A 27,825-nucleotide genomic window follows, 5' to 3' on the forward strand; every position below is an offset into this window, starting at 1 on the left:
TTCATTATTTCACGCACAATTTTCTTATGTTAGCTTTTTATTTTTTGTTTTTAATACACAATTTAAAGTGGTGGTTGTAATTTAAAACCAGTAGCAATTTGCCACTTAAAATTTGTTGTGAAAATATTGTGAACGTACAAAATAAAATATTAGATCGAGACCTACCACAGCTAGAAATAAAAGATATTGTGAAAATGTTGTGATATTTTATTGTGTTTCTAGGCTTCTTTTTAGGTTTAGTAAAATTTGGTGAGATAAAATTCATAATTTCAGACACAATTTTCTTCAATTGGCTTTTTGTTTGTTTGTTTGTTTTTTAAATGCATAGTTTTTTTTTGAAACTGAAAACAAACTTTCAATAAATCAAAGATGCATCAATGTTTACATACTCAACAACAACTGATGGAACCTCCTCCATCCAAAATAAGTCAACATTCACCTTTTGGGCATACCTAGCAAGCTCATGTGCTACCTGATTACCATTTCTTTTAGTGCAGCTCACAGTCGTCCATTCCAAAGCTCCTGCCAGGTGCCGGATGTCTCTAACAACATGGCCAATGGCTGACTGGTTCTCCGTACCTGAAGCAATCCACCTTGTAGCATTAACACTGGCCCCTTCCACGACAAGCCTCGTGAAACCAGCATCAATAGCAAATTCTAGCGCCTTGCGACAAGCAAGTAGTTCAGCCAAATCACTTCCCTGTACCGCCGGACCTTTAACTGTCATTGCCGCCATAACATCTCCAGAAAAATTCCTGATCACTGCACCGAAGCCAGAGCTAGCAGAGTCCTTAAACACTGCAGCATCATAGTTGAGCTTGTACACATTATGTGGTGGGGGTATCCAGCGCGTTCCATCATTCTGTACCGCCTGCCGAGTCGCTCCAACTTCCACAGCCGCCTGTAGACTCACTTGTGCTTGCTGAAACTCCTCAAGCAACTCAGATGCACGCCTATTCAAGCAGCCTGGATCAATTATTTTGCCTCCATGCACAACTCTATTCCGCTGGTTCCAAATCAACCATGCCTGCACCAACCACAATTCCACCTCTGTTCTGTCCAGCCGATCTAGCAAATACTCCAATAAAGCAACAACATTAATCTGACCCGTACCACACTTCTGCAATGCCCTTGCACTCCCATACCATACATCCTGCGCTACTGAGCATTCCCATAAAGCATGGATAGCTGATTCTTGGAATAGACCACATAACGAACACACATCATCCGTTAACACTCGTTTCTTCTTGAGGTTCCTTCTAGTAGGGAGGATATCATGACACGCCCTCCACCCAAACACCTTAATCTTATTGGGAATCCGAAGCTTCCATATAGCAGCCCACACCAGACTACCACCATTGCTTGATGATGATTCAGCCCGATCCAACTTCCACAATTGAGCTTTGGCAACCTTATAGGCTGACTTCACTGTGAAAATACCATCCTTATTATGCTTCCAAAAAATAGAGTCAGATACTTGCCTTCGACTTAAAGGTATATTGCAAATAGCTTCCCCCTCATCCCGATTGAAATGAGCCATAATAAAATCCCGTCGCCATACATGGAGGTCTTGGTTAATCAACCTTGACACCCAATCTTCCTCCTCATCATCCCTTACCGACAAAAAGGGCTTATTAGAAGGATACTCAGGAATCCACCTATCCCGATAGACATTAATAGAAAGTCCATCACCCACTCGCCAACAATGTCCCAATCTCAAAATAGGTAAGGCCGCCACTAAACTCCTCCACACAAAAGAACAGTTAGGTGATTCTGAAGCCTCAAGTACTGAAGTTCTAGGGAAGTACCTTGCTTTAAAGCATTGATAGACTAGAGAAGTTGTATCAGTTAATAATCTCCACCCCTGCTTGGCCAACATAGCTAAATTAAACGCTCTAAGGTCCCGAAACCCCATTCCACCATCCTTCTTTGACAATGTCAGATTATCCCAGCTTTTCCAATGAATTTTCCGTTCATTCCCTACCTGGCCCCACCAAAATCTAGCACATAAGCCATCCAACTCCTCACATAATTTCCCTGGAAGCTGAAAAACACTCATTGTATACGTTGGAATAGACTGAGCAACTGCCTTAATGAGTACTTCTTTCCCAGCTCTAGAAAGCATCATCCCCTTCCACCCCTGTAATTTTTTCCACACCCTATCTTTAATAAAAGAAAAAGTATGGTATTTTGCCCTTCCAACTAGGGTAGGCAAACCCAGATATGATTCGAACCGAACCACTTCCTTCACTCCCAGAATCCCCAATGCCTCCTGCTTCTGGCTAACAGTGGTGTTATTACTGAAATACACTGAAGACTTTTCCAAATTTATGCATTGGCCAGAGGCTTTAGCATAAACTTGAAGGATTTCAACAATGGCATTAATCTCTGCTGGTGTGGCCCTACCAAAAATCAATGAATCATCTGCAAAAAGAAGATTAGTTATCTTAGGTGCACTTCTACAGATAGATACCCCATGCAGACTCCCTTCACTCTCTGCTCTGTCCAATAGCGAAGTAAACCATTCAGTAAATAGCAGAAATAAATATGGTGAGAGAGGATCACCCTGACGGATTCCCCTAGAAGGCAAGACATTACCAAATGGTCTCCCATTTACCAGAACAGAGAAAGATGTCGTTGTCACACAACTCATAACCCTTTCTATCCATGTTTCAGGGAAACCCAACCGCTGCAAAACCCCCTGGAGGAAAGGCCACTCCACCCTATCATATGCTTTACTCACATCCAATTTCAACGCCATATACCCTTTTTTTCCTTTCTTCCTGCAGTGCATAGTGTGTAGTGTTTCATATGCTATCAACACATTATCAGTAATAAGACGCTCAGGGACAAAAGCACTCTGAGTGGAAGATATGATACAAGGTAACACCTGCTTCAGTCTATTTGCTAAAACTTTAGAAATTATTTTGTAAATCACATTACACAAACTGATGGGCCTAAAATCAGACATTTTCTCCGGATTCTTCACTTTAGGGATCAGCACAATGTAAGTATGATTAATATCAGGCAACATATGACCATTATTCAGAAAATCCAACACAGCATCAACCACAGTATCACCCACAACATGCCAAAATCTTTGGTAAAATAAAGCATTCATACCATCAGGTCTAGGTGCCTTTGTTGGTCCCATTTGTAACAACACTATCTTAACTTCATCAGCACTAAACTCACTGGACAGGGTATCATGCATCTCCGGTGTCACCTTCCTGGGGACTGCATTGAGACATTCCTCCATCTGGTCATAATTACCTGCACAAAATAAGTTATCAAAATAATCAGTAGCCACAGTAGCTATCTCCTCCATCTCCTCCACCCAAAGCCCTTGTTCACTTCGAATTCCCTTAACATAATTTCGCCTTCGTCTCTGGGAGGCTTTTGAGTGAAAGTATTTAGTATTTTTATCTCCATGCTTAAGCCACGGATCCGTGACCGTTGTGCCCAGTAAACTTCCTGCTTTAGTAGCAAATCATCCAGCTGTTTACTAACACTCAAATATTCGGCCTTTGATTCTTCAGTCACTACTTCAGCACTATTTAATACCTCCAGTCGGTTTTGGAGAGTTTTAATTGCTACATCATTCGGCTCTGACTTTGAAGATCCCCAAGCTTGCAACTCCTCACCATAGAACTAAATCTTCTCCTTTATTGAAGCTAGGCCCGACACCCCCCCTCCCACCATCTCCCAAGCATCTTTAACCACTCCGCCACAATCCTCCCACAGTAACCAATTTTCTTCAAATTTAAACCCCTTTTTAAATTTTTTTTGAAACCTTTGAACACTCTTCACATGCACCAAAATTGGCAAATGATCCGATGCATGGGGTGGAAGATGAGAAACTGTAGATATCGGAAATTTTTCCTGCCACTCCATAGTTGCCACAGCTCTATCAAGTCTTAATTTGGTATTAGCTACACTAGGCCTCTTATTAGACCACGTGTAGGTATACCCTCTGTATCCCAAATCCTCCAAAGAACAAGAATCTAACACAGTCCTGAAAGCATCAATCTCTGCTGAATTAGGAGGCCTTAAACTTAACTTCTCTGCACTATTTAGAATTGCATTGAAATCTCCGGCACAAAGCCATGCACCATTAACAAAACTCCTCAGATGTTCTAGTAAATGCCAAGATTTTTCTTTATTCTGAGCCTCAAGCCAACCATAAAAGCCAGTAAAAAACCAAACAAACCCATCCTCTTCAGTGACCTTCATCAGAATGTGATTAGGCAAATAATTAATCAGATCCATCCCAACTTCCTTCTTCCATAGTAAAGCCAATCCACCTCCTGCATTTGGTTGTTTAACTATGATTTTATTCTGAAATTGCAAGTCTCCATACAAATTATCAAACCCTTCCTTATCTAGACGTGTTTCCATAAGAAAACGCACAGTGGGAGCTTGTTCCCTCACAAGTTTGCGAAGGCTTCGACCTGTCCAAGGGTTCCCAAGCCCTTGGTAGTTCCAGCATAACAACCTCATTGCTTCCGGCAAGGGTGGTCATCCACCCCCGCCGATCTCTCAAACACAAAAGCTTCCCCATTCTCTAATTTCCCCCTCTTAGCTCTTCCCTCATCTTCCTTCAAAATTTGGTTCCCATCACATTCTACTATCATTGGCCTTTTTCCATTGGATGGTAGCAACATCTGTTGCAAGCTCCCAAGCCCAAAGTCCATCCTTTGGAATCTAGTCCAAGATGACTTGGGCTTACTAGCCTTTAGCCCATCTGAAAATTTTTCACAGCCCATCTCTTCCGTACTCAAGCCCAACATTTTATTATCATGTGCTTTGCTCAACAGCCCACTAGGTAAGTCAGCCACTTTTTTTATCAATTCTTCCTTCAGCTCAATTACAGAATTGTGCACGTCAGCAGTGCTACTCACGAAACTTGCATGGGCGTGATTGCCTCCCTGGCCGTGCGGCATGATCCCTGAAAATCCGGAATGGACTTCATCCTCGTGTCTAGGGTTTCGACATTGTCCATCGTCCGCCGCCTCAGCTCTGCTATGCTGTAACGTTTCTTCACACCTGAACGGCTCTCCCTTCGACCTGTACCGACCAGCGCTGGAATTTTCACCACCCCCCTCTGGACTGTATTCAGCCGCCCCTGTCTTTCTTTCAACCGGACTACTCCTTGCTCGACCTCCCATAGCTTTAAGAAAATCCCCATATTGGTAGTCGACCTTGCCTCCATTCTTCGTCGCCGCAAAGTGTTCTGCACAGTTCTTTACATCATGGCCAAGCAAGCCACAGTAATGGCAAAACAACGGCAACCGTTCATATTTAAACTTCACCCAATGTTTTACTCCCTCAGACCCTGCAATGAAGCTTCCTCTGCGAATGGGCTTCGAAATAGGTAGTGCCACTCTAACCCTCATGAAATAGTGCAACTCGTCCTGACCTTTCCTCTGTTCAACTTCCTCAACAGTCCCAAGTCTACTCCCCACTTCCTTAGCAACTTGTGATGTAAACATGTCAAGCGGCGCCCCTCATATCTGAATCCAAAGAGATGCCGTCTCCATGATTATATTCTCAACAGTCATGCCTTTCTTCCACCGCTTAAGCAATAGTAATTGGTTATCAAAAGTCCACGGGCCGCCTCTGAAAACTCTATTCAAATCAAATTCAGATGTGAATTTAAATTGAAACAGATTTGGCCCTACCTCTGTGATTCGTAGACTATCCTCTAAACCCCAAGCCCTTCTCATGGTATGCTTTGCGGCTTGCTTGTTCAAAGTTTTGCATGTCAAAAACTTACCCATCAAACTAAGGGTGCAGTCCTCAATGGCTTCCAACCGTCCTTCATCAGAGATTGGAATCACCTCTTCCTCCTCCGTAGTCAACTTAATGTTCTCCATGCCATGCACGACATCATCCGCCATGGGAAACAATATCGCTCGCCCAGACTCATTGCTAAAAAAACCCAAGATGCCCTAGACCTAAGTCAAGGGAGGGAGAGACTCGTATGCACGAGAGAGAGAGCTCCACAGGGGAGAGTTTAGCAAAGAATGCATAGTTTAAAACGAGTAACAATTTATTACCTAAGATTTGTTGTGAAAATGTCGTAGACTTAGCATTACTCTAAAATAAAATAATAAAATATTAGGCTAGGACTCGCCATAGCTAAAAATAAAAATATTGTAAAAATATCGTGAAATTTTGTTGTGTTGCTAATTTTTTTTTTTTTTGGGGATTTTATTAGTCAATTTGTTGAGTCAAAATTCATTGTTTTATGCACAATTTTCTTGGACTGCATTTTCTTTAACACATTGTTTAATGTTAAAAAAACACACACATAGTTTTACATGCACGAAAAAGAGAGGCAAAAAAACACTCTCACCTTTATGTTTGCGGTAGTTTCATTCCTTTCCTAAACTAAAGTTGAAAATTTTCCTCCTTTATATCTTGTAAAGGAGCATATACCCCTACTGTTACACTCTTAGATAAATCCTAATGAAATCTTATGATTTCTAGAATATTCTATTGTGCAATGTCTAAAATACACCCCATTAAATTTTAATGTACCAAAAATTTTCTTCATGTACTTTGAATTTTATGTGGTAGTCATGCCTGGAAAGTGAAAATGGTGATATATGGTGTTCTATTTGTTACCTAAAAAACAATAATTTATTAAGTTTAATTCTTCTATACTTATAATTTTATCTAATGGAAACTTTGATTGCATATGTCTTTTGCTATCTTGTTCTTTTTTAATTTATTTTCTTGATTAAAAGGATTTTTTCATATTAAAAATTAAGTAAGTTAAACATCATAGTTATGTTCATACAATAAGATAATAAATAAAGAAGTATGGATAACAAAATTTTCATTGTAGATGATTGCGGGTATTTCATTTGATTAAGAGTTTCAATTGTAGCTGTAAGGACTCAATTTGTAACGATCCCAAAACCAGTCTTGGGTTCGTACGTTAAAAGGCTCAAACAATATGATTTGTAAAGCGTGGGTGTCCAAGAACTAGATTAACCTCTGTGAAAGTAAACAGATTCAACCTCACGTTTATAGATGGATCAGAGTTGATATAACAATCGGTTTTTTTTTTTTTTAAATAGATACAGTTGTTTTGTTTTTCAAGTTTTCTTCCTGAGTCTTCTCTTTGTTTTTCTCTATCTTCCGATCCCTCTTCTGCATGCCCTCCTTTCATGTTATATACCGCCCTCTTTATTCCATCTTCACCACACACGTGTAGGTTGGGTTCAGGGGATCTCTTCCTGTCTCATCTAACACCTTCTGGAACCTCTTTCTAGTAGCTGTAAGGCTGCTTCATCACTGTTCAGGCATCACTTCCACATTAATGTGGCCAGAGAGTTGGTTGAGAGACAATTAATGCGAAGGCAGCTGTTACCGTAGATATTTGTTTGCCTTCTCTCTCTCCCACCTTTAGCCCCTTATCCCACCTTGAGTGGTGACGTAGCTCCGAGGTATGTTTGTAATCAGATGGCGTCCTGATCGTCCTCGGACTCGTATTGCCGAGAAAGGTTTTGTCCTCAGACGAATACTGAACTCACCTTTCATGATATTCCCTCTTCCCTTCGTTTGGTTACCCCTTCAATCTGATATGGGCCTCCTCGGGCAGGTTTGCCTCCTCGGATGGGTCACAGGCCCAATTAACTTGACTTTAATAACTTTAGTAACTGACCGGCCCCCACAGTAGCATATATTAACATTCATTGCGAAATTTATATATTGTGACAATGTTTTATCAAATCTTAGTTGTTTATTGTTTGAAGATAATGACATTCATTATCATTTTTAGTAGGATTTTTTAGTAAGTAGATATTGCATTTAGTAAATAAGTTCTAAAAAATTGTCATAGTAAAATAGATATTCATATGTTAAATAGCTAGTCTAAATTTAAGTACATGACTTCGTACTTCTTAAAAAAAAAATTACATTTTAATTTTCTCACTAAAACGGCGGCACATGCCTTGCACGTGCATCCCAAACTAGTATTAGGATAAATATTTAAAGAACTAGCTAAATAAACTAACCAAAAGATAATATTTGGAGGTTTGAGTGATACATTGTGTTTATAACACCTCTTATGGTGTGGGAAATTATTGTGTACTCCCGGAGTACCATAAATGCGTACTCTCTCCTCTCACATGAATGGTGGGTCCTACTAATTAAATTCATGGTGGGACCCACTATTCATGTGAAAGGAGGGAATATACATTTATGGTATTCCGGGAGTACCTAATAATTTTCCTTATGGTGTTTATAACACCTCTTACTTACCTTAAATAAAACTAAAAGTTAAAATCCACCAATAATTGCCATAATTGATAACATTGTGATTTTTTATGGAGGTTTCTTTGTACTCCAAATCCTTATTTGTAAATAAAACAACTAAAAGAGAATAAGTGATCGATAGTCAGAAATATGTCATGTGGGGCCAGGGAGCTTATGATCCGGCCCACGCTCTATTAGGGTTCGGGCCCATGCCGAGGAGGGTGCGTGCCGAGGATAAATGGGGGGAGGTTGAAGTGTCAAGGGGAGCAGCCGAGGACAACCCTGTCCTCGGCACCCCAGAACTTCAGGGGGAAGACTAGCGTCTCGATGAAGGCTACCCCCAAAAAGCCCCCCCCCGAAGGAAGTGCGAGTAGAATGGGACCCACGTAGGGGTACGGTGCACAACTGGATCAGAGTAAATACATCCTCTCCGTATTAAATGCACCCACCAGAGTTCTGACCATGTTAATGAGAAAAGACGCCTGGACAGGGTGACTTCGATCATCCCAACTAACAGAAAGTAAGGAGGGACAGTAGATGGGACGTGTACAGAAGTGGGCACCTGCCTGACCAACAAGTGGAAGGCCAAGATCAACCGAAAAGGGCTATATAACGCAAAGATTAGTGCACCAAAAGGCTGGCTGGGAAAAATGGCCAAAAATCAGAGCCTCCCAGCCTGCCTCCAGGAGAAAGACTCCTAGGACGAACATGATTTAAACCATATATGAACACCACGAAAAACCCGCCGTTTGGTGACTAAGGCCTAGCCTTTCAAACCCACTCTCTATAAATGATATTGTTTGGGCCTTTTTACGTGCGAACCCTACCCAACCTTGTTACGGTTCGCTACAAATCGTGTCCTTACAATTGGCGCCGTCTGTGGGAAAGACTTGTGTGTTGGCGCAGGTGGTAGGTCGAGAGAGTCCCTTTATCATTTTCAATGACCGATTGTAGTGTTCTAGCGTAAAGTTTCACTAGGGGCTATGTTTCTTTACTAGGGTCTACGCTTTGTAACGTCAATCGCACAGATGGTTCTAGGGGCTTGGCCAAGGAGCTAACTCCCCCAAAACCAAGGTCTCATGCCATAGCCGAGGGGTTAATTCCCCCAACTATTTATCAAAACCAAGTTTTGGACAGAACCAGGGTATTGCATGGTCCTCGGACTCAAACCTATGGGGAAACCAACTGCTTATTAAAATTAAGTTTTGGACAGAACCAATGTATTGCATGGTCCTCGGACTCAAACCTATGGGGAAACCAACTACTTATTAAAATCAAGTTTTGGACAGAATCAAGGTATTGCATGGTCCTCAGATTCAAACCTATGGGGAAACCAACTACTTATTAAAATCAAGTTTTGGACAGAACCAAGGTATTGCATGGTCCTCGGACTCAAACTTATGGGGAAACAAACTACTGATCAAAACCAAGTTTTGGACAGAACCAAGGTATTGCATGGTCCTCGGACTCAAACCTATGGGGAAACCAACTACTTATTAAAATCAAGTTTTGGACAGAACCAAGGTATTGCATGGTCCGCGGACTCAAACCTATGGGGAAACCAACTATTTATCAAAATCAAGTTTTGGACAGAACTAGGGTATTGCATGGTCCTCAGACTCAAACCTATGGGGAAACCAACTACTTTAAAGAAACTTGGGTACTAAGCAGGACTTAGCAACTACACGTGACCTCTAGAATGATGCCTATATCCTCGTTGAATGAGGGTTAGAAATGAGTTCAAGGCTCTGCAGGTGTAGGAAAGCTAAGGTTATGAAACATGATGTTAAATGTATCGCATGCACAACTCTTCATACGTGTTAAGATAAATTACTTTAAAATTCATAAACAATAGTAAGTATTGACGAGGGCAACTAACCAGTAACCAAAAGGAAAAAGGAAGAGAAGGATTTCATATATACATGTTCAAACAGATTCAAACTACTAACAGTTTACAAAGTTTTCAAAATTAAAAAAAACAAGTTAATCGTTAAACTAAAAACAAATACGAAGCCTAGCCAGGGTTTCTACTTCTTTAGTTTTGCGTCGGCCACGTCCTGGGAAGGCGGAACGGGATCAGCTTCGACGCCCTGGAGGATAGTCCCTTCTGGGGAAGGCTGAGCAGGGTCAATATCGGTACTCTTGGGGATCGCAGTAAGGGGAATTGCCTGTGGGGGCTGGGCAAGTATGGCTTGTTTCTCAGCATTAGGCATTTGAGTGCCAACCACTGGCTCAGTAACCTCTTTAGGTACCTTAGGATCCGTATGCTGAGATATTTCTATCACATCCTGAGGTTCTCCCTCTTTGAGCGTCTTGCCAGGAGAGCCGCCGACTTGTAAGTTTTCCGAATGGGGGACCCCTTCCTCAGGTTGGTCGCTCATAGCCACGGAGCTGGAGGAGGGGGCCTCACGGATGGCTGTAGGGTAGAATATGTTCTCCGCTTTCCACAAATCGGATAAAACATTCACCCCAGCTCGCTTTAATGCCTCTTCCCAAACCTGGGAGCAGTAAAGCCTGCATACTCCAGGAATCTGGGCTTTAAGGATGGCTTGGGTTTCAACTACCTCCGTATTATAACCATCGTCCTCAGCCGTTTTCTTGGCAGCCTTAGCCTCATTTCTGGCAACCTCGGCCTTCTGTTTGGCCCTTATGGCTTCGTCACGGGCATACTCCGCCACACCTTTGTCATGCTTTGCCGCGGCCAGTTTTTTACTTAAATCCTTGACTAGCTCTTTAGCTATTTGCAATTGGTCCTCGGCTTCTAGTAGACGTTTTGTTTGGTCCTCGACCTGTTTTTGGGCGCTAGCTAAGCCCGCCGAGGCGCTATCCCTTTCTCAGATAGCGACTGTTAGGTCAGCCTTGGCCTTGGCCAGGTCCTCCTCAGAGGCTTGGAGAGTCTTCGCGGCCGTTAAGCGCTTGGTGCGTTCATTCTCGACTGCCTTACTCTTATTATTCACCTCTTCCTCCATCCTATAGGTGGCCTGGAGAGCCTGGCAAGGGAGATAAATGCATAGTTAATGACAAATCAGGAGTGAGAGTTAATAAAGTTTTAGGTTTCAAGAAAACTTACCGTGCCCAAGTACCTCTTAGTACTGAGGAAGACCTCCTGCATCCTCATTTTCCTCAGTCCATCCATGTCAGTGGGGAGTAGCATGGCTCTCCCTAGTGCGTCTGCCACGTAGCCACCCTCGTCATCTCGAAGGTCCCTCATGGATGCAGTTTCCAGTAGTGGACCCCCGTGAAGCATTGGGGCAGGAAGCCAGGCGCTTGGCGAGGACTGGGCCTCGATCCCATTCCCCTTGCCTTGAGAGGATTGGACTTCAGTCTCTTTACCCTTACTTTGGTGCCCAATCTTCAGTTGTTTTGTACTTGGAGCCTCCTCCTTCTCCTTAGAAGGTTGGGATTTTCTCCCATCCATGGTTTCCTTGCCCTTGGGGCTCCTCTTTCTCTTTGAATCAGTGCCTTCCGACCGAGGAGGCAGAGCTGGTTGGGAGGAAGCAAGGAGTTTGGGGCGGGGGGATTGTGGCTGTGACTTGGTGGAAGATGACCTAGTCTGGACAATCTGGGGCTGAGGTGGTGGGGAAGGAGCATTGGGTCGTAGCGTTCCCTGCGTATCCTTCCCAGGTTGACCCTCGAGGAGTTCGAGTAGGGGGGTCGGGGGCTTTCTCTTGAGTCCCATCTGGGCTTGGGAAGAGGTGCCTACTGACGACAATTCCGCCTCGGACAAGGTTGGGTCACCTATATCACTAGAAGGATCCTTGGATTGGTTGGCTAGGTCAAATACCTCAAAACCTTCCTCGGGCTGGCCTAGCTCGCCTTCGTCCTCTGCTACTTGATGAGACGAGGAGGGTCCCGCCGGTGGGATGTTCTCTGGGACAGATGGTTCCTGGGAGATTAAAAATCCTGTCATTAAAAATCCTGTCTCGACCACAGTAATTTTTGGAAGCCAAGGACGGCTGGCGCTGATCACGTGCCTTGCGTCCGCAATTGACTTCTGAACAGGAGGGTACCCTAGTATTTTGTGAGCGGCTCGGACTTGACCGTCTCCGTCATTTACGAAAACTGCCGCTTGTAGAACAGTCTCCAAGTCCGCCCGGTTGACTAAGTGAAAATGCCGTTGATAGGCGTGTGGATCTACAAAAAGAAAAACACGTATGCATGATTAGTTACAGAACAACATCAGATTAGAATGGCGTAAAAGGTCATCGCCCCTCCATTCCCAGTACCCCACCTGGTTCTCCTTCTACTATGGGGCACGGGTCGCCATCGTGCTATTCACCAGATACGATAAGGAAATCCTTATTTAATCCCTTGTTGGAATCAGGGAGGCACTGGATTAGTCGAACCCTCTTGTCTCTCGTCTTCATGTAGTAGGATTTCCCCTTCAAATTTTGGAGATTATAGCACCAATTCACGTCATGGTGGGTCAGTCTTAGCCCCATCTTTTCGTTTAAAGCATCCACGCAACCCAAAATCTTAAATACGTTGCCGGCGCACTGGGTGGGGGCTAATCGGAAGTGCCTGAGGTAACCCCTCGTTACCGGCCCCATAGGGATTCTCATCCCCCCTCTACAAAGGCGAGGACGAGAATTACTACCTTACCCGTTTCCCTCTTATAGTGCCACTCCCCCATCTTACAATGTCTCAGACTTACGTTGGGAGGAATTTTGTAATCGGCGATGAACTTGTTCATCGCCTCCTCAGTATCAACCAATTTCCTTAGTCTCGATTTAACCATTTCTATGATTTACTCAACAAACTCAACCAGCAACGGGAGAAGGAAGGGAACCAGAGAAAAATAAACCCAGAAAAGAAAAAGCACGAGTTAATGGAGGCAGGGAACTTACACAAAAGAGGAAAAGCGCTTCAGATATGCTTTTTGTGTTGGAGATAGACTTGAGTTTGGACGAAAGTTTAGATGAATCCAGGGTATACGCGCTAGAGCTCTTAAGTGCAAAACTGAAGAGGCGGATTCGTTCCAAAAAGTCATTTATACTTTCTAGGGTAACTGCACAAATTTTCCCGCCCATAAAGACTAAAGAATCACCACCGTTTGATCTTCATCATGCCGTAGGACGTGGAAAACACAGAACTGCCTGTATTTAATGAGGTCACGTTTCACCTTCCAGGGACTCCAGGAACGTGTCTCGGGCAGATAAAAATTCTCGGGAACCAATAGGTGACAAGGATTGACAGGCATTGATAGATGTCTGATGTCATCAAAATCCTCCTATCCGTCCGAGGAGCCGGATAGCAGGATTTTGAGGGGCTATTGTGGGGTCAGAGAGCTTATGATCCGGCTCACGCTCTATTAGGGCTCGAGCCCATGCCGAGGAAGGTGCATGCCGAGGATAAATGGGGGGGGAGGCCGAAGTGTCAAGGGGAGCAACCGAGGACGACCCTGTCCTCGGCACCCCAGAACTTCAGGGGGAAGACCAGCGTCTCGATGAAGGCTACCCCCAAAAAGCCCCCCCCGAAGGAAGTGCGAGTAGAATGGGACCCACGTGGGGGTACGGTGCACAACTGGATCAGAGTAAATACATCCTCTCCGTATTAAATGCACCCACCAGAGTTCTGACCATGTTAATGAGAAAAGACGCCTGGACAGGGTGACTTCGATCATCGCAACTAACAGAAAGCAAGGAGGGACAGCAGATGGGACGTGTACAGAAGTGGGCACCTGCCTGACTAACAAGTGGATGACTAAGATCAACCGAGAAGGGCTATATAACGCAAAGATTAGTGCACCAAAAGGCTGGCTGGGAAAAATGGCCAAAAACCAGAGCCTCCCAGCCCGCCTCCAGGAGAAAGACTCCTAGGGCGAACACGATTTAAACCATATATGAACACCACGAAAAACCCGCCGTCTGGTGACTAAGGCCTAGCCTTTCAAACCCACGCTCTATAAATGATATTGTTTGGGCCTTTTTACGTGCGAACCCAACCCTGTTACGGTTCGCTACAAATCGTGTCCTTACATGTCATATGAGATAACTTTGTGTGAGTAATTATCAATGTTATTGTCATTTTATTATTATTATTATTACCATGGTTTTAAAAACCAAACGACTAATACAACTAGAAAGATGAGAGTTCAAGGTTTTATGGTTTTATTGAGGATTTGGCTAGAAAGTTGAGCTATAATGACGAAATTATTAAATAATTAATAATCATAATCAAAATGCATAGTATGAATGTGTAAAAAAATAAAAAAAAAATCTAACCATATTTAAACTCCTTAATGTATTTCCATCAAGTCTCAACTCTTATTTGGGTTTGTGAACTCTTATTTGTGAAATTTTGAATTTATGAATATAATTTTTAGATTTGGTCTAGGTGAAGAACAGTTCTTTGAGTTTATTAGGGTCTTTGGGTTGAAATTGAGGAAGGAGGGGAGTAAAGAAAAAAAGATTTTTGTGACATATGGTTGTTAGTGGAATGGTGGAGAGAGAGAGAGAGAGAGAGAGAGAGAGAGAGAGGGTTTGGCTACCAAAGGGAGAGGGGGTGGTTGACAGAGAGAAAAGGGGTGGTTGGGGAGGGGTCAATAACATTGTTAATGTCTATTAGATGAAAAAAAAATGTGATCATATATTCATATGCATCTCGCATATCTAAGCCATGTGTCACCTTATAGTGTTGCCACCTACCTTGTTTGTAAGAATTTCCTCTAATCTTTTTTTTTTTTGTTTTTTGTTTTTTGTTTTTTGAGAAACAATAATTTCCTCTAATCTGTTTTTATATATATGTGTGTGTGTGTCCATTTGAGAATAGCTTGTCTAGTTTTTTGGTGAAATTTTTTTGATGAAAGTGTGCTAAATATTCTTATACATTGAAAAAATTTGAAAAAGTTAGAAAAAAGGGAAAAAATGAAATTTTAAAAAGGTGTACATAAAAATTAAAAGCTAAAAACTTAAAGCTGATGGCAAACTCACCCATAAACTTTGTCCATTCAAATACCTCTAGTATCATTTGTCTCACTTGTATGCCTTTTACCTCTCTCTCTCTCTCTCCTCTGAGTCACCCCACTTCCTAAACGATATCCACAATGGGGCTAACTTCCCAAGTCATCTTCCATTAGATCAACTGGATTGATTTCCAAAGTATTTAGTTTAGTAGAATAACACAAAAAATTAGGTAGGTTTATTATTGAGAAAATTCTTAAGGGTTCGTTTGGATACAGCTGAAAACTGAAAACTGAAATTGAAAAATGAAAAACACTGTAGCAAAATAATTTTTAAATGTGTAGATAGTACCGTGGGACCCATTTTTAATGAAAAAGTTGTTGAAAAGTGAAATTTGTGGGTTTGTGAATAGTACATGATGTGCACTGATTGGCTGAAAAAAGTTTGAAAAATCCAACTTTGCGGCTACTGTTCAATGAACAGTAGCCGCAAGTCTAAAAAACGCGTGAAAAAAAAATTTGAAAAAACACAGATGCAAACATTTCAGTCGAATCCAAACGGAGCCTAAGTATTCTTAAAGTATAGAGAAATGATGCTCTTTTCTTTCATGTTTATGGTGATTTTCACCATAGGATTAATGAATAGACCCGACTATTAATGTGATAGAATAAAAAAAATACTATTATTCTTAGTCCAAGAGTATCCAATAATTACTCCTATTGGTTGGATATAATTAAAATTCATAATTACTTTTGTTTTTTTGGTTTGTACATTCTACACGGCCGTGAATCATCCTACGGGTGAGCGTCCAATACTTTAACCCCCAGGACCACGAAAAGGTGATCCAAGTCTACAGTCTAGCGGTCCAGGTAATCAAAAGCCAACAAAGAAAGAAAATTCCAACGCAGTAATTCCAGTTTGCTTTCGCACCCTTTATAGAATTCAGAGACCCAGACCCACCCCACCCAACGCCACTTCAGACTTTCTATTCCTATCCCAATTTCCAATCCAACTGTACACAAGCATTTTTGGTTTCAAAACTTTCAGCTCTCATTTCACTTCATTCCCCACCTCCCAAATTACCGCGTACCTCCCACCACCCATTCACAAAACCTTGTTACGTGGAAGCGTAGATTCCACGCCCCCCCAATTTTTTTTTTTTTTTACTCTTTCAACTTATACATGTCCGCCGACACAACTTGAAAGCTTCAAAAACCCAATCAAAACTGCTCTCATGATTCCAGTTCATTCCAAGTAAGTAAAACAGAGAATTTAATATTAAACTAAGAAAAAGAAAAAAAAGAAAAAACAGATAGGCTAGCGAGGCGTATATATATGCCAGTTCATAGCTGTCTTCCCAATCTACTACTCCTACTCCGAATACCTCTATATCTCTTTCTCTTTCTTTGTGTCATTTTCACAAACACTTAACTCGCCCTAGATCTCTCCTCGATAATTATGACTTTTTTGTAGAACCTTCCTCACACTCTTTCTCTCTCTCTCTCTCTCTCTTTTTTTTTTTCTTTGAAATGCATCATTTCTGAGTTGATCCTATTTGAAGCTCAGAAACGAGATTCAAAAAATGGACGGTGGTGATGGAACGGTGAGGTTAGGTGCTCTGAACATGAAGCCGGATCGGGTCGGATTGGATTCGGGTGCGGATGTGTCCGTTTCGTCACCCGTTACCCGGCAGAAAGCCGCGGCAGCTAAACAGTTCATTGAGAATCACTACAAGAACTATCTCCAAGGACTTCAGGATCGCAAAGAAAGGTCCAGATTTTTATTTTATTTTTTATCAATTTTTTGTTGTTGTTAATTTTGATTGATTTGATTAGTGTAAATACAGATTTTAGTGTATAGTAGAAAATGTGGTACTTGTAGGTGTACCTTGTATATGCTTTGCTTTTGTTTATATATGTGCATCACAACAAGTATCTTTTACTCTTCTTTTTTTTTTTTATTTTTTTTTTTATTTTTTTATTTTTTTATTTTTTATGTGAGTGACTAGCTTTGGCATATTTGTGTTGTTGGAAGTTGTACTTCTAGTACAAAAAGATTTGGGTCATGATTGGTAATGTATTTGTCTTTGTTTAGTCTTTTATTAAAGCTTTGTTTGGGATTTCAGAAACTGGGAATTATTCAGTTTTAACCTTTTTTACTTTCCTTATTAGGGTGTTCCTTTTTTATTTATTTATTTTAAATTTGGTAATTTAGTTTCATATTACTATGTTTCAGGCGGCGGGCGCTTCAAATTAAGGCGGAAGAAGCTCAGGTATCAAGTGAGGAACAAGAGGAGATGCTGAGAAATTTGGAGCGGAAAGAAACAGAATACATGAGGCTGCAGAGACGTAAAGTCGGAATTGATGACTTTGAGCAATTAACTGTAATTGGTAAAGGTGCATTTGGCGAGGTAGAAAGCGAAAACTTCATAATATGGCAATATTCATTTTCTCGGATTTTCCTTTTCTAATAAGATATAGTATGCTTTTGAGAATTATATAAAATGTACCTAGTTTTTGGTCATAATTTTAATTGACTCTTGACCTTATTTGGCATGTTTTTGATTGCGTAAGTTCCTTTGGAATACATAGATAGGAAAATAAGATGCATGTAGTTTTCAGGGAGCATTGTTCTTATCCATCATGTGTCCAATAAAATGCAGGTTAGAATTTGTCGAGCTAAAGGAACGGGAGAGATTTATGCAATGAAGAAATTGAAGAAATCAGAGATGCTTAGCCGTGGACAGGTGACTAGTCTCAAATCTTTCGCTAATAGCTTAACTAAATTGTAATGTACAATTGTACATTGATGATTTTATTGCAGCAACCTTCATTATCTCCTAACCCACTAAAGCTTCTACTGTAATGTCTTAAATATCGGTTTCAGTTGGTGTATTTTGTAGTTTGATGATTGATAAGTACTTAGAGCCGCATTTTAAAAAATATTTCTTGTTCTGTTCTTAACATTAAATGTTATATCTTTTTGTTGATATAACAAAATGATATAACATTCTGCATGCGTATTAGTAAGAAGTTACCTTGAGTACCCCCGTTTGCAATAAAATTCAAAAGAAAATATGAATGAAAGTAAAAATGAAATGTTAGCTGAGGTTTCAAAAACTAAATTCATATTAAACCTCAGATATACATGGGAAAAAATAAATAAATAAAATTGAAGTTTACTATCTGATGCTTTAGTGCAATAAATGTCTAGAATTGATTAGTTGTGTACTCTTTGCACAGCAGGTTATGCATTAATTGTTCTACTTCTTTCCACAATTTAGGTTGAGCATGTTCGATCAGAGAGGAACTTGCTTGCAGAGGTTGATAGTCGGTGCATTGTAAAACTCTTTTATTCTTTTCAAGATTCTGATTTCTTGTACCTTATCATGGAGTATTTACCGGGTGGGGACATTATGACATTACTGATGAGAGAGGATATTCTTTCTGAAGATGTTGCACGATTTTACATAGCAGAGAGCATTCTAGCTATTCACTCAATTCATCTGCATAAATATATTCATAGGTATGATATTTATCAATTTGTGCTCATCCTATAGTTGCTAGTACTCATACACCAATGTTACTAGATTTGTGCATATGATTGGATATGTGAAAATTGTAGGTCCAACTTCTCTGACACTCCTAACCTGTCCAGTCTCAAAAAGCTGGATAGGTATCAGTCTACTGGCTTGTAAAGGGCATAAACAAGATATATTACATATTAAACAGGCCCTGGCTATTTCACTTCGGAGCCTGAATATTGGTCTTGGATAATCTCAGCAGGCTGCAAGTTTGTCATAAGCATTGCTAGGCTGAGCCTAATTCTGGCTTGAGCCCAGCTGAGCAATTTGCTAGACTATTGCATAAAATAAGACATTGTAATCTGTATTAATTATCTATCAAAAAATAAAACTCAGAAAATTTTATAGATGATATTTTAACTGTTATGAAATATTTAATGACATTTATTTTTATAAATATGGTTCAAGTTCATTTAGAATCTCATATACATTGCCCAACATCTTCCTCTTTATGACTTAACCTTTGAGTGTGCCATACTTGCTGTTGTCTTTTGTCCTTCGTAAATTGGAACCTCTGATTTTTCCATATTCTTAACTGACAGATCAGGTCAAGATATTCATAAAATTCATCAAGTAATATACTTCCAATGCCCATTAGGACGGTATTTAATGTGATCTTTCCATTATGTCATTGTCAAATCACTCAACAATAAGAAACAACATCTACCATTGTGCACCCTTGGTGCGATGGTCACTCTACAAGTATAAGTGCTTGTGGGGTGTGGGGTCAAGGGCCGGGTTCTCTAGGAGAGAGTTTCACGCACATATACACTTAGATTAGGTTAGAGTAGAATTTCTATCTTGTATCAAAAAAAGAAAAAGAAAAAGAAAAAAAAGAAACAACATCCTTTTTTTTATTTTTTATATTGTATATATTTTTTTAATACCTGTCATCAGGTGTCTTGCTTTTCCCATGGCCAAACAGGCCAAAACTTGAGTTGTACTGAACTTTTGTGGATTTGAGTCAGAGATCAAGATGAAGTTTTAGCTATTCTTTTGTAGACAGACATACATTTATCCAGTATCTAGTTATTTTCAAGTACTAGAAGCTTATGCTTACTTTGGCAGTACCTTGCTTGTAGGGACATAAAACCAGATAACCTGATACTGGATAAAAGTGGACATTTGAAGCTTTCAGATTTTGGCTTGTGCAAGCCACTGGATGATAAATATTCAACAATATTATTAGAAAATGAGGATTTATTCACTCAGGAATCCACATCTGAAAGTGAAGGACATCCTGGCTGTGATAGAGTCCCTTGGTTGATGCCAAAGGAACAATTACAACAATGGAAACGTAATCGTCGTGCGTTGGTATTTATCTGAACTCTCTTTTATAAATGAATGTGTGTGTAATTTAATGGTGAATTCCAGTCTTATATCTCGTGCAATGTCAAACATAGCAGTGACATTCTGTTAAAAAAAAGATTGTTGGCGGTTTCCAATTTTCTGTATGTCCTCTTTCTTGAGAAATATTTCAACATGTTTCATGTTATCAATTACAACTATGTTCTTCAGGCTTATTCAACTGTTGGTACTCTTGATTATATGGCACCTGAAGTTTTGCTTAAGAAGGGGTATGGAATGGAGTGCGATTGGTGGTCACTGGGGGCAATCATGTATGAGATGCTTATTGGCTATCCTCCCTTCTGTTCTGAAGATCCAAGGATTACATGCCGGAAGGTAAATTTAAATTTGTGGTTCTTATCTTTTTCTTACGTATCCTTTGTATTTTCCAAATAGGCAACAATTTTGTCTTTTATCAGATAATCAATTGGAAAACGTGCTTGAAATTCCCTGAGGAGCCAAAAATATCAGAGGAGGCTAGGGATCTGATATGTCATTTGTTATGTGATGTTGAAACAAGGTTGGGCACCCAAGGAGTGGAAGAAATAAAGGTAATGAATGACCTATCTCAGAAAAACTAATTTTCTTAAAAGTATCAAGTCGAGTTTCCGAAATAGTTTGTACCGTATGTAAATTTAAAAGCAAATGTTGATTCTTTATATGGTCCTGTTGTCAAATATGCACACAATACTGTCATTCATAGCCTCTTAAAATAATTTGCACCACATAGTAGTAGACTATTCCAAACTTCTATGAGCATATTTATACTTTTATAAGTGGATTAGTGTTCTCATAAAAATTAATGTCTTCTCAGGCACATCCATGGTTCAGATGCACTCAGTGGGATATGCTATATGAAATGGAAGCTGCATATAGACCTACTGTAAATGGAGACTTAGACACTCAGAATTTTGAAAAGTTTGCTGAAGTGAGTACACTAGAATAGATGCTCTGGTATTTTATTACAATAATATTTGTAAATATATGATATTCTTCTAGTCTGAAACTCAAGAAGAGCCTTAGTTCCAACTTTTGGGTCCCGAACATGGAGTCTTTGCACAAAGTGCAATTGCTATTCAAAACCAAAATTTTGTTAAACTGGCCACCATATTTTTCACTCCTAACCTGTGTCCTTTTTGGTCTTCCTCTTGTAGCCTTTCCATTTTGATTGGTGTGGTATTGGTTTTGCTGAAGTTGTCTTTTTAGGTCTTCTTCTCAAACCAATCTCATTTACAACTTTCTAAACATTACTAACACATTTATTTGTACATATAAGAAATCTGCTTGAGACAGCTTTCAAATTTTCAGTTTCTTAAAAAATGTGATTGAATATTGAAATTCTCTGAAAATTAGTTATTCTCTCTACCAATGGTTAAAATTCTGTAGAGGTGGAAGTTCCCTTCTTTTCTCACTTCAACTTTTCAGTCCCCCACACCCCCCCTCTCCCCTCCCCCCCCCCCCCCCCCCCCCCCCCCCCCCCCCCCCCCCCGCGGGGGAGATGAGATTCAAGATGTTAAACCATAGTATAGAGGGTTCAAATTGTTCAATTGAGAATTAAATATTATTTCCTTTTCATCTCTCTTAGGTTTCACACTTTCTCAGAAGAAGAAAGAAAACAGGTTTCTCATAAGCCTTTCCTTTTTCTGTTTTTTAATAGGTAGAAGGTCCACCATCCACAATACCAACTATGGGACCCTGGCGGAAGGTAATGACTTCATACTTTCTCCAATTTGTTGCAAATGTATCTAAAAGAAAACTTGCTATAAAAACTAGACTAATTAATTTCCATCTCTGCTAGCCCTTTCTATTATCCTTTCGATTAATTTAATGGTTTGTTTCTAGATGAACTACTAAATGCTGAAGTTGAACATGTCATGCAATGCGCATATTATTGAGATTTTTCTCATGTAACAGCTAATTGTCATCCGAGTTTCCAGTTCAGTGAACTTTTTAACTACTTTCATATAACAACTGAAGTGCTACAGAAATTTTCTATTTATTTTGTTTTTATGTCTATACGGTAGCCTTGAGAAAATGGTGAACTTGAAAGAAATTTAAGAATAATAATTTAGATCTATATTCATTTTCTTTGGGAGGTGGATAGGGGGATATTGTGCTGAAATTTAGGATTAATCATAATATTTGAACAATTATAAGTACAGTATTTGTGAAATTGTAATGGGATACTAATTCTTTTTTACGATGTTATAGGCGATGCTCGAATTTCATCTGGCCCCATTAATTTACTCCTTATCTTCCTTTATAGTTGCAATAAATTTGTCTTTTTTCTTCCTAATCCTTAAATTATGTACAATAATCAACCACATCTCTTGCAGAATATCAGCTTTTTGCACTATTGCTTAATGTCAAATTTGACCACTATAATTTGAAATCATGGTTTTCTCATTTGATGTTACAGATGTTGGCGTCTAAAGATAACAATTTCATAGGATTTACTTTCAAGAAGTCAGATGCCCGTAAAGCACTTGAAAGTTCAGGTGTGCTATTATGGAAGACCCTACTCCTTTTTGTATTTCTTTTTTCTTTCCTTTAAAATTTCTTGTCATTTTGGTATATCTGAACTTTTGACCCCATGAATGAAGGATGCCGATTCAGCTTAATGTGAACATACTTAAGGAGGTATATTGACTTTTCATTCAAAAGGAACTGAATTTCAGTGTCTATTAAAATTGGTTTTGCAAGGACATTGAAATGGGTGGGGAACACATAGAAGTTTCGTATATGAAGACATGGAATGTCAACTTGCATCAAAATCTTATCTTTTGCTAAGGGAATCCAACCTCCTTTTAAGGCCTAAAACCTACAGAAATGCACTTGTAATTTTTGTTATTAACTGAATTTCTAGAAAAGCTCTGCTTTATGATTATGCATGAAAATCATAAGAAATATATATATATATATATATATATTTATATGACTATTCAATGGAAATATTATTTAAGTGCGCTGATTTTATAACCTTGATGGGAAATGTTATATTAGCCTATCAGGATAAGTACTATTGGTTGTTGGTCACCACTCATCTTAGTATTTTAAGTGATTTTTTATTTTTATTTTTGCACCATTCATTTTATATTGAGAAAAGTACAGCTCTAGTTATAAACCTAGGGTTTTAAAAGGATCTTCTAGCCAAAATTGGTTATGCTGAATTACTAGTGATAGCCTTTTGCATATGTGGACTCTGATGATGTAAAATCACACCTTCACATCATATATATCTGAAGTGCTGTTGCATCAGAGGATCTCATCATGAATGTGATGATACATTAGTTGTTAACAACTGATTTAGGGAATATCTATCTCCTAATAGTAATTTTTCATCATAGTATACCGACTTAGTGTTCATATATCACATAATGGCTTCTTGAGCAATGTGCAGATTTAGTGAATATTATATTTAATTTGTGGCATTGGGCATGCACTATATTTGTTAACAGCCCTTTTGGCTTTGCTGTATACCAGTTTTCTTTGTCTACTTCTGTCTTTTGATTGATAAAACAAGTTATAGATGTGGATCATTTTCTTTTGTTCATAAAATTGAAAGTTATATCAATTTATTCAGAAATAGAGCTAAGTCTTTGTTTGCCATAAATCCTGTTAATCTTATTGTAATCTTCCAGATAATTTGCATAAGCATTAAGTTTTTCTACCGTTCCATGATACTTATAAATAGTGGAGCTAGACTTATTAACTTGGGTATGGTTTGCAGATACAGATTTGAGATCAAATGGATCTTCGAAGGCCCCATCACTAATTTCCTTGTTAGGTATGATTAAGTTTCAGTTTTGATAAGCTCTGTTTGGTATTAAGATAAAGTTGCTCTATTCTGTTTGTGGAGGTGGCAAGAAAATATTGATACCTTACCGGTAACAAATCCTGTAGTTTTCCATAACAAAGGACTAAATTATACTTTTGGTCCTTGAAATTTGGAGTAAGTTTGGTTTGGTCTCTCAAATTTTTGAAAAGTAAATATTTAATCCACATTCCAACTTTTGTTTACTTTCAGCTTACATTGGTAATGGCTGTTTGAGGTGGCAAGGTCTAATCTGATGTAACCAATTCTTTTCTTCTCTCTTCTTTCTCTTTTCCTCTCACCCGTTCCCTTTTCTCTCTCATATCTCTACTCCCTTGGTTGAGCTCTGCTGATCCTTCCTTTGGGCAGTGCCACTTTGTGATGACAATTTGGTGCTGGTATGACCAGGGGCTTTGCATTAGTGAGATCTTGGACGTTGGGGATTTTTGGTTCAGATCATAGAGGAAATATCATGGATCTTGTTTGTGGATGTGATTATAAAGCATGGATATCATGGGTCTTGGGTATGGCTGTTATTTTGAAGCTTGAAATGGTGATTTGGTGGTTGAGGTTTGATAGGTCTTGCCTAGAGAACTAGAGGAGTCACTCCCAGGGTTTCATACCCTTTATAATTTTTGGGAATTTTTTCTTCTTGTTAAATTAAATTGGATTTCTTTAAAGCTCCATACCATGAGTTATTGATGGTTCTTTGTCTATGAAAACCATTTACTTTCCCCTTATTAGAAGATTTGAATGATGGTCTAAGTAGGAGGTATTGATGAATCACTTTGGCTATGCTGATTTTTGTCTTTAAAAATTTCAATGACAGTTTGGTATTTTAGTCTTGGGTTTCCTCAATGTGATTGTATATGTGTGTTGAAGTTTGTGCCTTTTTTTATTCAATACCTACAATCTTTTCATGACTGGTTGCTTTTAGTTTTCTGCTGGTTGATGTGGCTGGGTTTTACTTTGTCTCTCTACCAATTCTTTGAAAGTTACAATCTTTGGTTTGTGCTTTAATGTTTTGTTGGGCAGTGGGTAGTAGTGGTTTTTTCTAGAAAAAAAATAATTACCAGAGGTTGTCAGAGCAGTACAGATCCAGAGCCAGGTAGGTGCAAGATAACAGATGGAAAGAAATGTAGGTGCTCTAAAGATGTGGCATATGCGACCCTTTTATGGCCAAAAAACACAATTCATATCTGAAGTTATGGTGGTATCGAAACATTGTAATGTACTGAATCAGTCACTCCATAACCTTGCCATTATAATGGAGTGCCATTATAATGTCAAGGGTACGAAAGGACTAATTTAGTGTGTTTACAATTTTTTGAGGACTCAAAGAGGAAAATTTCAAATTTTGGATACTAGAATAGAACCCAACTCAAATTTTAGAAACTAAATTTATATTTTTGCAAAACAAAAAATATCTGATGTTGTGGCATGTTAATTTCACTAGTTTTTGAAGCTAATATGAGATGTAAAATGTTAATATTGGGTCTGTTTCTTGTCAATAGATGTAAAATGTTAAAATGCTTTGGTGGTATTTGACAAAATGGCAGTCCTTTGGTAGTTTCAACTGGTAGCTTCTTCACTCCGGCTGATAACTTTGCTTGCAATTCTTGATTTAACAATGAGGACAGCAACCCCTAGGATTTGCGGTGTTGGCCAAAGGCGAGGGAGAAGTGAGAGAAAGGAGGTACATGTGGCTTGCTTATGTGTCAAAATGCATGCCTTGTGAGCTTAAAAACCCTGCCATGTCAGATGGCCTTTAGCCACGTGCCAAAAATAGACAAAAGTTAGACTAAGGGACTAAATTGTTGTCTTTTACAAATGTAAGGGACCAAAATTGAACTTTTTAAATTTTGAGTTACCTCAAATTTCAGGGACCAAAAAGTATATTTTACTCTCTTTTTCTCACCCACAAGTGGTAATTGCAAACAATCAGCATGGCATCAGATTCTTATCTTCTCTTCCGCTTTTTCTCATGATCAAGCAGAATAATGACTCACATCCTAGATAAGACATCCCAAAATATCATTTTTATTGTGGATTACTACTAATAGCCCAAATAGTGTATTTCCCTCGAGCAATTCTAGAGACAGAAAATTTCACTTTTGGCAAAACTTTCTGAGGTGATGAGTTGTGATTGGTACAACATTACTTTCACTTAGGCTCACTAGTGATACCACTTTTAATGTTCACCAATCATAACATACTGCCTTAATAGTTGTGAAATAAAATTGTAAAGTTTTCTGTGTCACTTGACTTATTCCTCCACCTCCTTTTTTGTTCTATTTGGGAGCATTACAAGTGTTTCATCTACTCTGCATACTCTTCAATATAGTGGTTTTGTTGATTCTGAGTTAGCAGAAAGCTGATTATTTGCCTTAATGATCATTTCTTATTTTTCTTTCCTAGCTGTTGTCACGGGTTGGATTGACTTGCAAGAAACTGTGATAGCACTTTTAATGAACACCAATCATAGCATGTTACTTCAATAATTGTGAATTTTTTTGTCACTTGATTTAATTGGCTTTCCATCACCCCTTTTTCAGTTCTGTTTGGTAGTGGGGGTGGTGGTGTTGGAGCATTACAAGTGTCTCTTTTACCCTGCATAAGTGATTAACTTAACAATTTTCTATTCTGGTTTTGTTGATTCTGAGCTAGCAGAAAGCTAATTATTTGCCATAATTGTCACTTCTTGTTTTCCTTTCCCCGCTGTTGACACAGGTCGGATTGACTTGCAAGAGACTGTGATACCAGAGGGGGAGCAGAAGCAGGAAACTTGAGTTTAAACATCTTCCTGTTCTGCTTCAATTGGATTGGGTATTAATATTTTCTTCAAACACACACAAGAGTGAGAGAATGATTTGGTGAAATTTTCACTCTCTGAAAACATGAATAAGGTCATGATCTTGAAGCACAATTCTTTGTTTCTCCCCTCCCCTCAGTATGTTGTATTGTATAAGTGCCACAGCAAAGCCAATAATAATTCAGTTCAAAACGTCCTGCTCGTGAAGCAAAAGGCTAAATTATAGTTTTGATTCTATCTGTATATCCGATGTTAACATAGGATCACCTCATTCAATTCAATTTTGTCGGTTGGAAGTGGATATATTTTTGTAATTTATTCAATTTTTTCATATGAATGCTTTGGACATCAGTATCAAGAGCAATCTTATTATGAGCTTCCATTTTTCTATAAATGCTTTGGACATTGGTACTATGAGCTCTCTTATGATGAGCTTGCATTTTTATTTGTTGATTTTGAAACATACACAATTACAATCGTATTGTCATTAGCGACTCATGTCATAGGGACCCCAGTAAATTCATCTGTGGGTTGATGGTTTCTATTAATCAGTTGCTGAGATTTCATTAAAAAGTAAAATCTAATAGAACAGCATTGAGCTGTTTGTTTTTCCCCCACAACATATGGCTCTGGGGACTCTGATAGCATGTTGGTCAAGTGGTGCAGTTGTGATTCCACAAGGTGCTAGTTGAAAGTTGAAACATTGCATAGATATTCCTCTGGATGTTCACTGATCACGGCAGGGTACAATGGTTTATGGTTGTTTGAATTCTGAATTATACCTTTATGAATTTCCATGATCTAGTTGCAGTTCACTCATTAATAAGTGACCATCTTAACATTGAAGTACCTTTATTCTGTGTAGATATTTATGTTCAATGTTCACTCTTTATCTTCAAAGATGGTTTAAGCCCCACTTTGCCGATATACCAAGTCTTCCTTATGCTCTTTCATTGTCATACATTTAAAAAGGTTAAAATGATAATTTGGCTTAAGGAAAAGAATCAATTCTCAACCATTCTTGAATATTTGTATTTAGTTTACCCTTTTTCTCTTTCACTACTACCTTCTCGTGGGTGCACATAAATATATAATACTC

The 27,825-nt window shown here is 39.2% G+C and overlaps 2 protein-coding genes across 3 annotated transcripts; one reads left to right on the plus strand and one right to left on the minus strand.

The window, feature by feature from the left end:
* Positions 1–3,651: 3,651 nt before the first annotated feature.
* Positions 3,652–4,500, minus strand: LOC115957849. The gene has a single exon (XM_031076186.1). The coding sequence runs from the start codon at positions 4,498–4,500 to the stop codon at positions 3,652–3,654; it is 849 nt and encodes a 282-aa protein (XP_030932046.1).
* Positions 4,501–16,143: 11,643 nt separating this feature from the next.
* Positions 16,144–27,102, plus strand: LOC115974178 (serine/threonine-protein kinase tricorner). Of its 2 annotated transcripts, none has more exons than XM_031094412.1 (12): positions 16,144–16,940; positions 17,406–17,580; positions 17,833–17,916; positions 18,454–18,695; positions 19,836–20,067; positions 20,272–20,436; positions 20,520–20,651; positions 20,915–21,028; positions 21,758–21,805; positions 22,520–22,598; positions 22,704–22,740; positions 23,831–23,887. In XM_031094412.1, exons 1-11 carry the CDS (start codon positions 16,753–16,755, stop codon positions 22,724–22,726), a joined length of 1,482 nt encoding a protein of 493 aa, XP_030950272.1. In that variant the 5' UTR covers positions 16,144–16,752; the 3' UTR covers positions 22,727–22,740; positions 23,831–23,887. The 2 variants fall into 2 exon arrangements, with proteins under 2 accessions (XP_030950272.1, XP_030950271.1); XM_031094411.1 differs by lacking the exon at positions 22,704–22,740 and adding an exon at positions 26,645–27,102 and having other exon boundaries at positions 16,146–16,940.
* The last annotated feature ends 723 nt before the right edge of the window (positions 27,103–27,825 follow it).

Source organism: Quercus lobata, chromosome 2 (genome assembly GCF_001633185.2).
Source record: "Quercus lobata isolate SW786 chromosome 2, ValleyOak3.0 Primary Assembly, whole genome shotgun sequence".
NCBI lineage: Eukaryota > Viridiplantae > Streptophyta > Magnoliopsida > Fagales > Fagaceae > Quercus > Quercus lobata.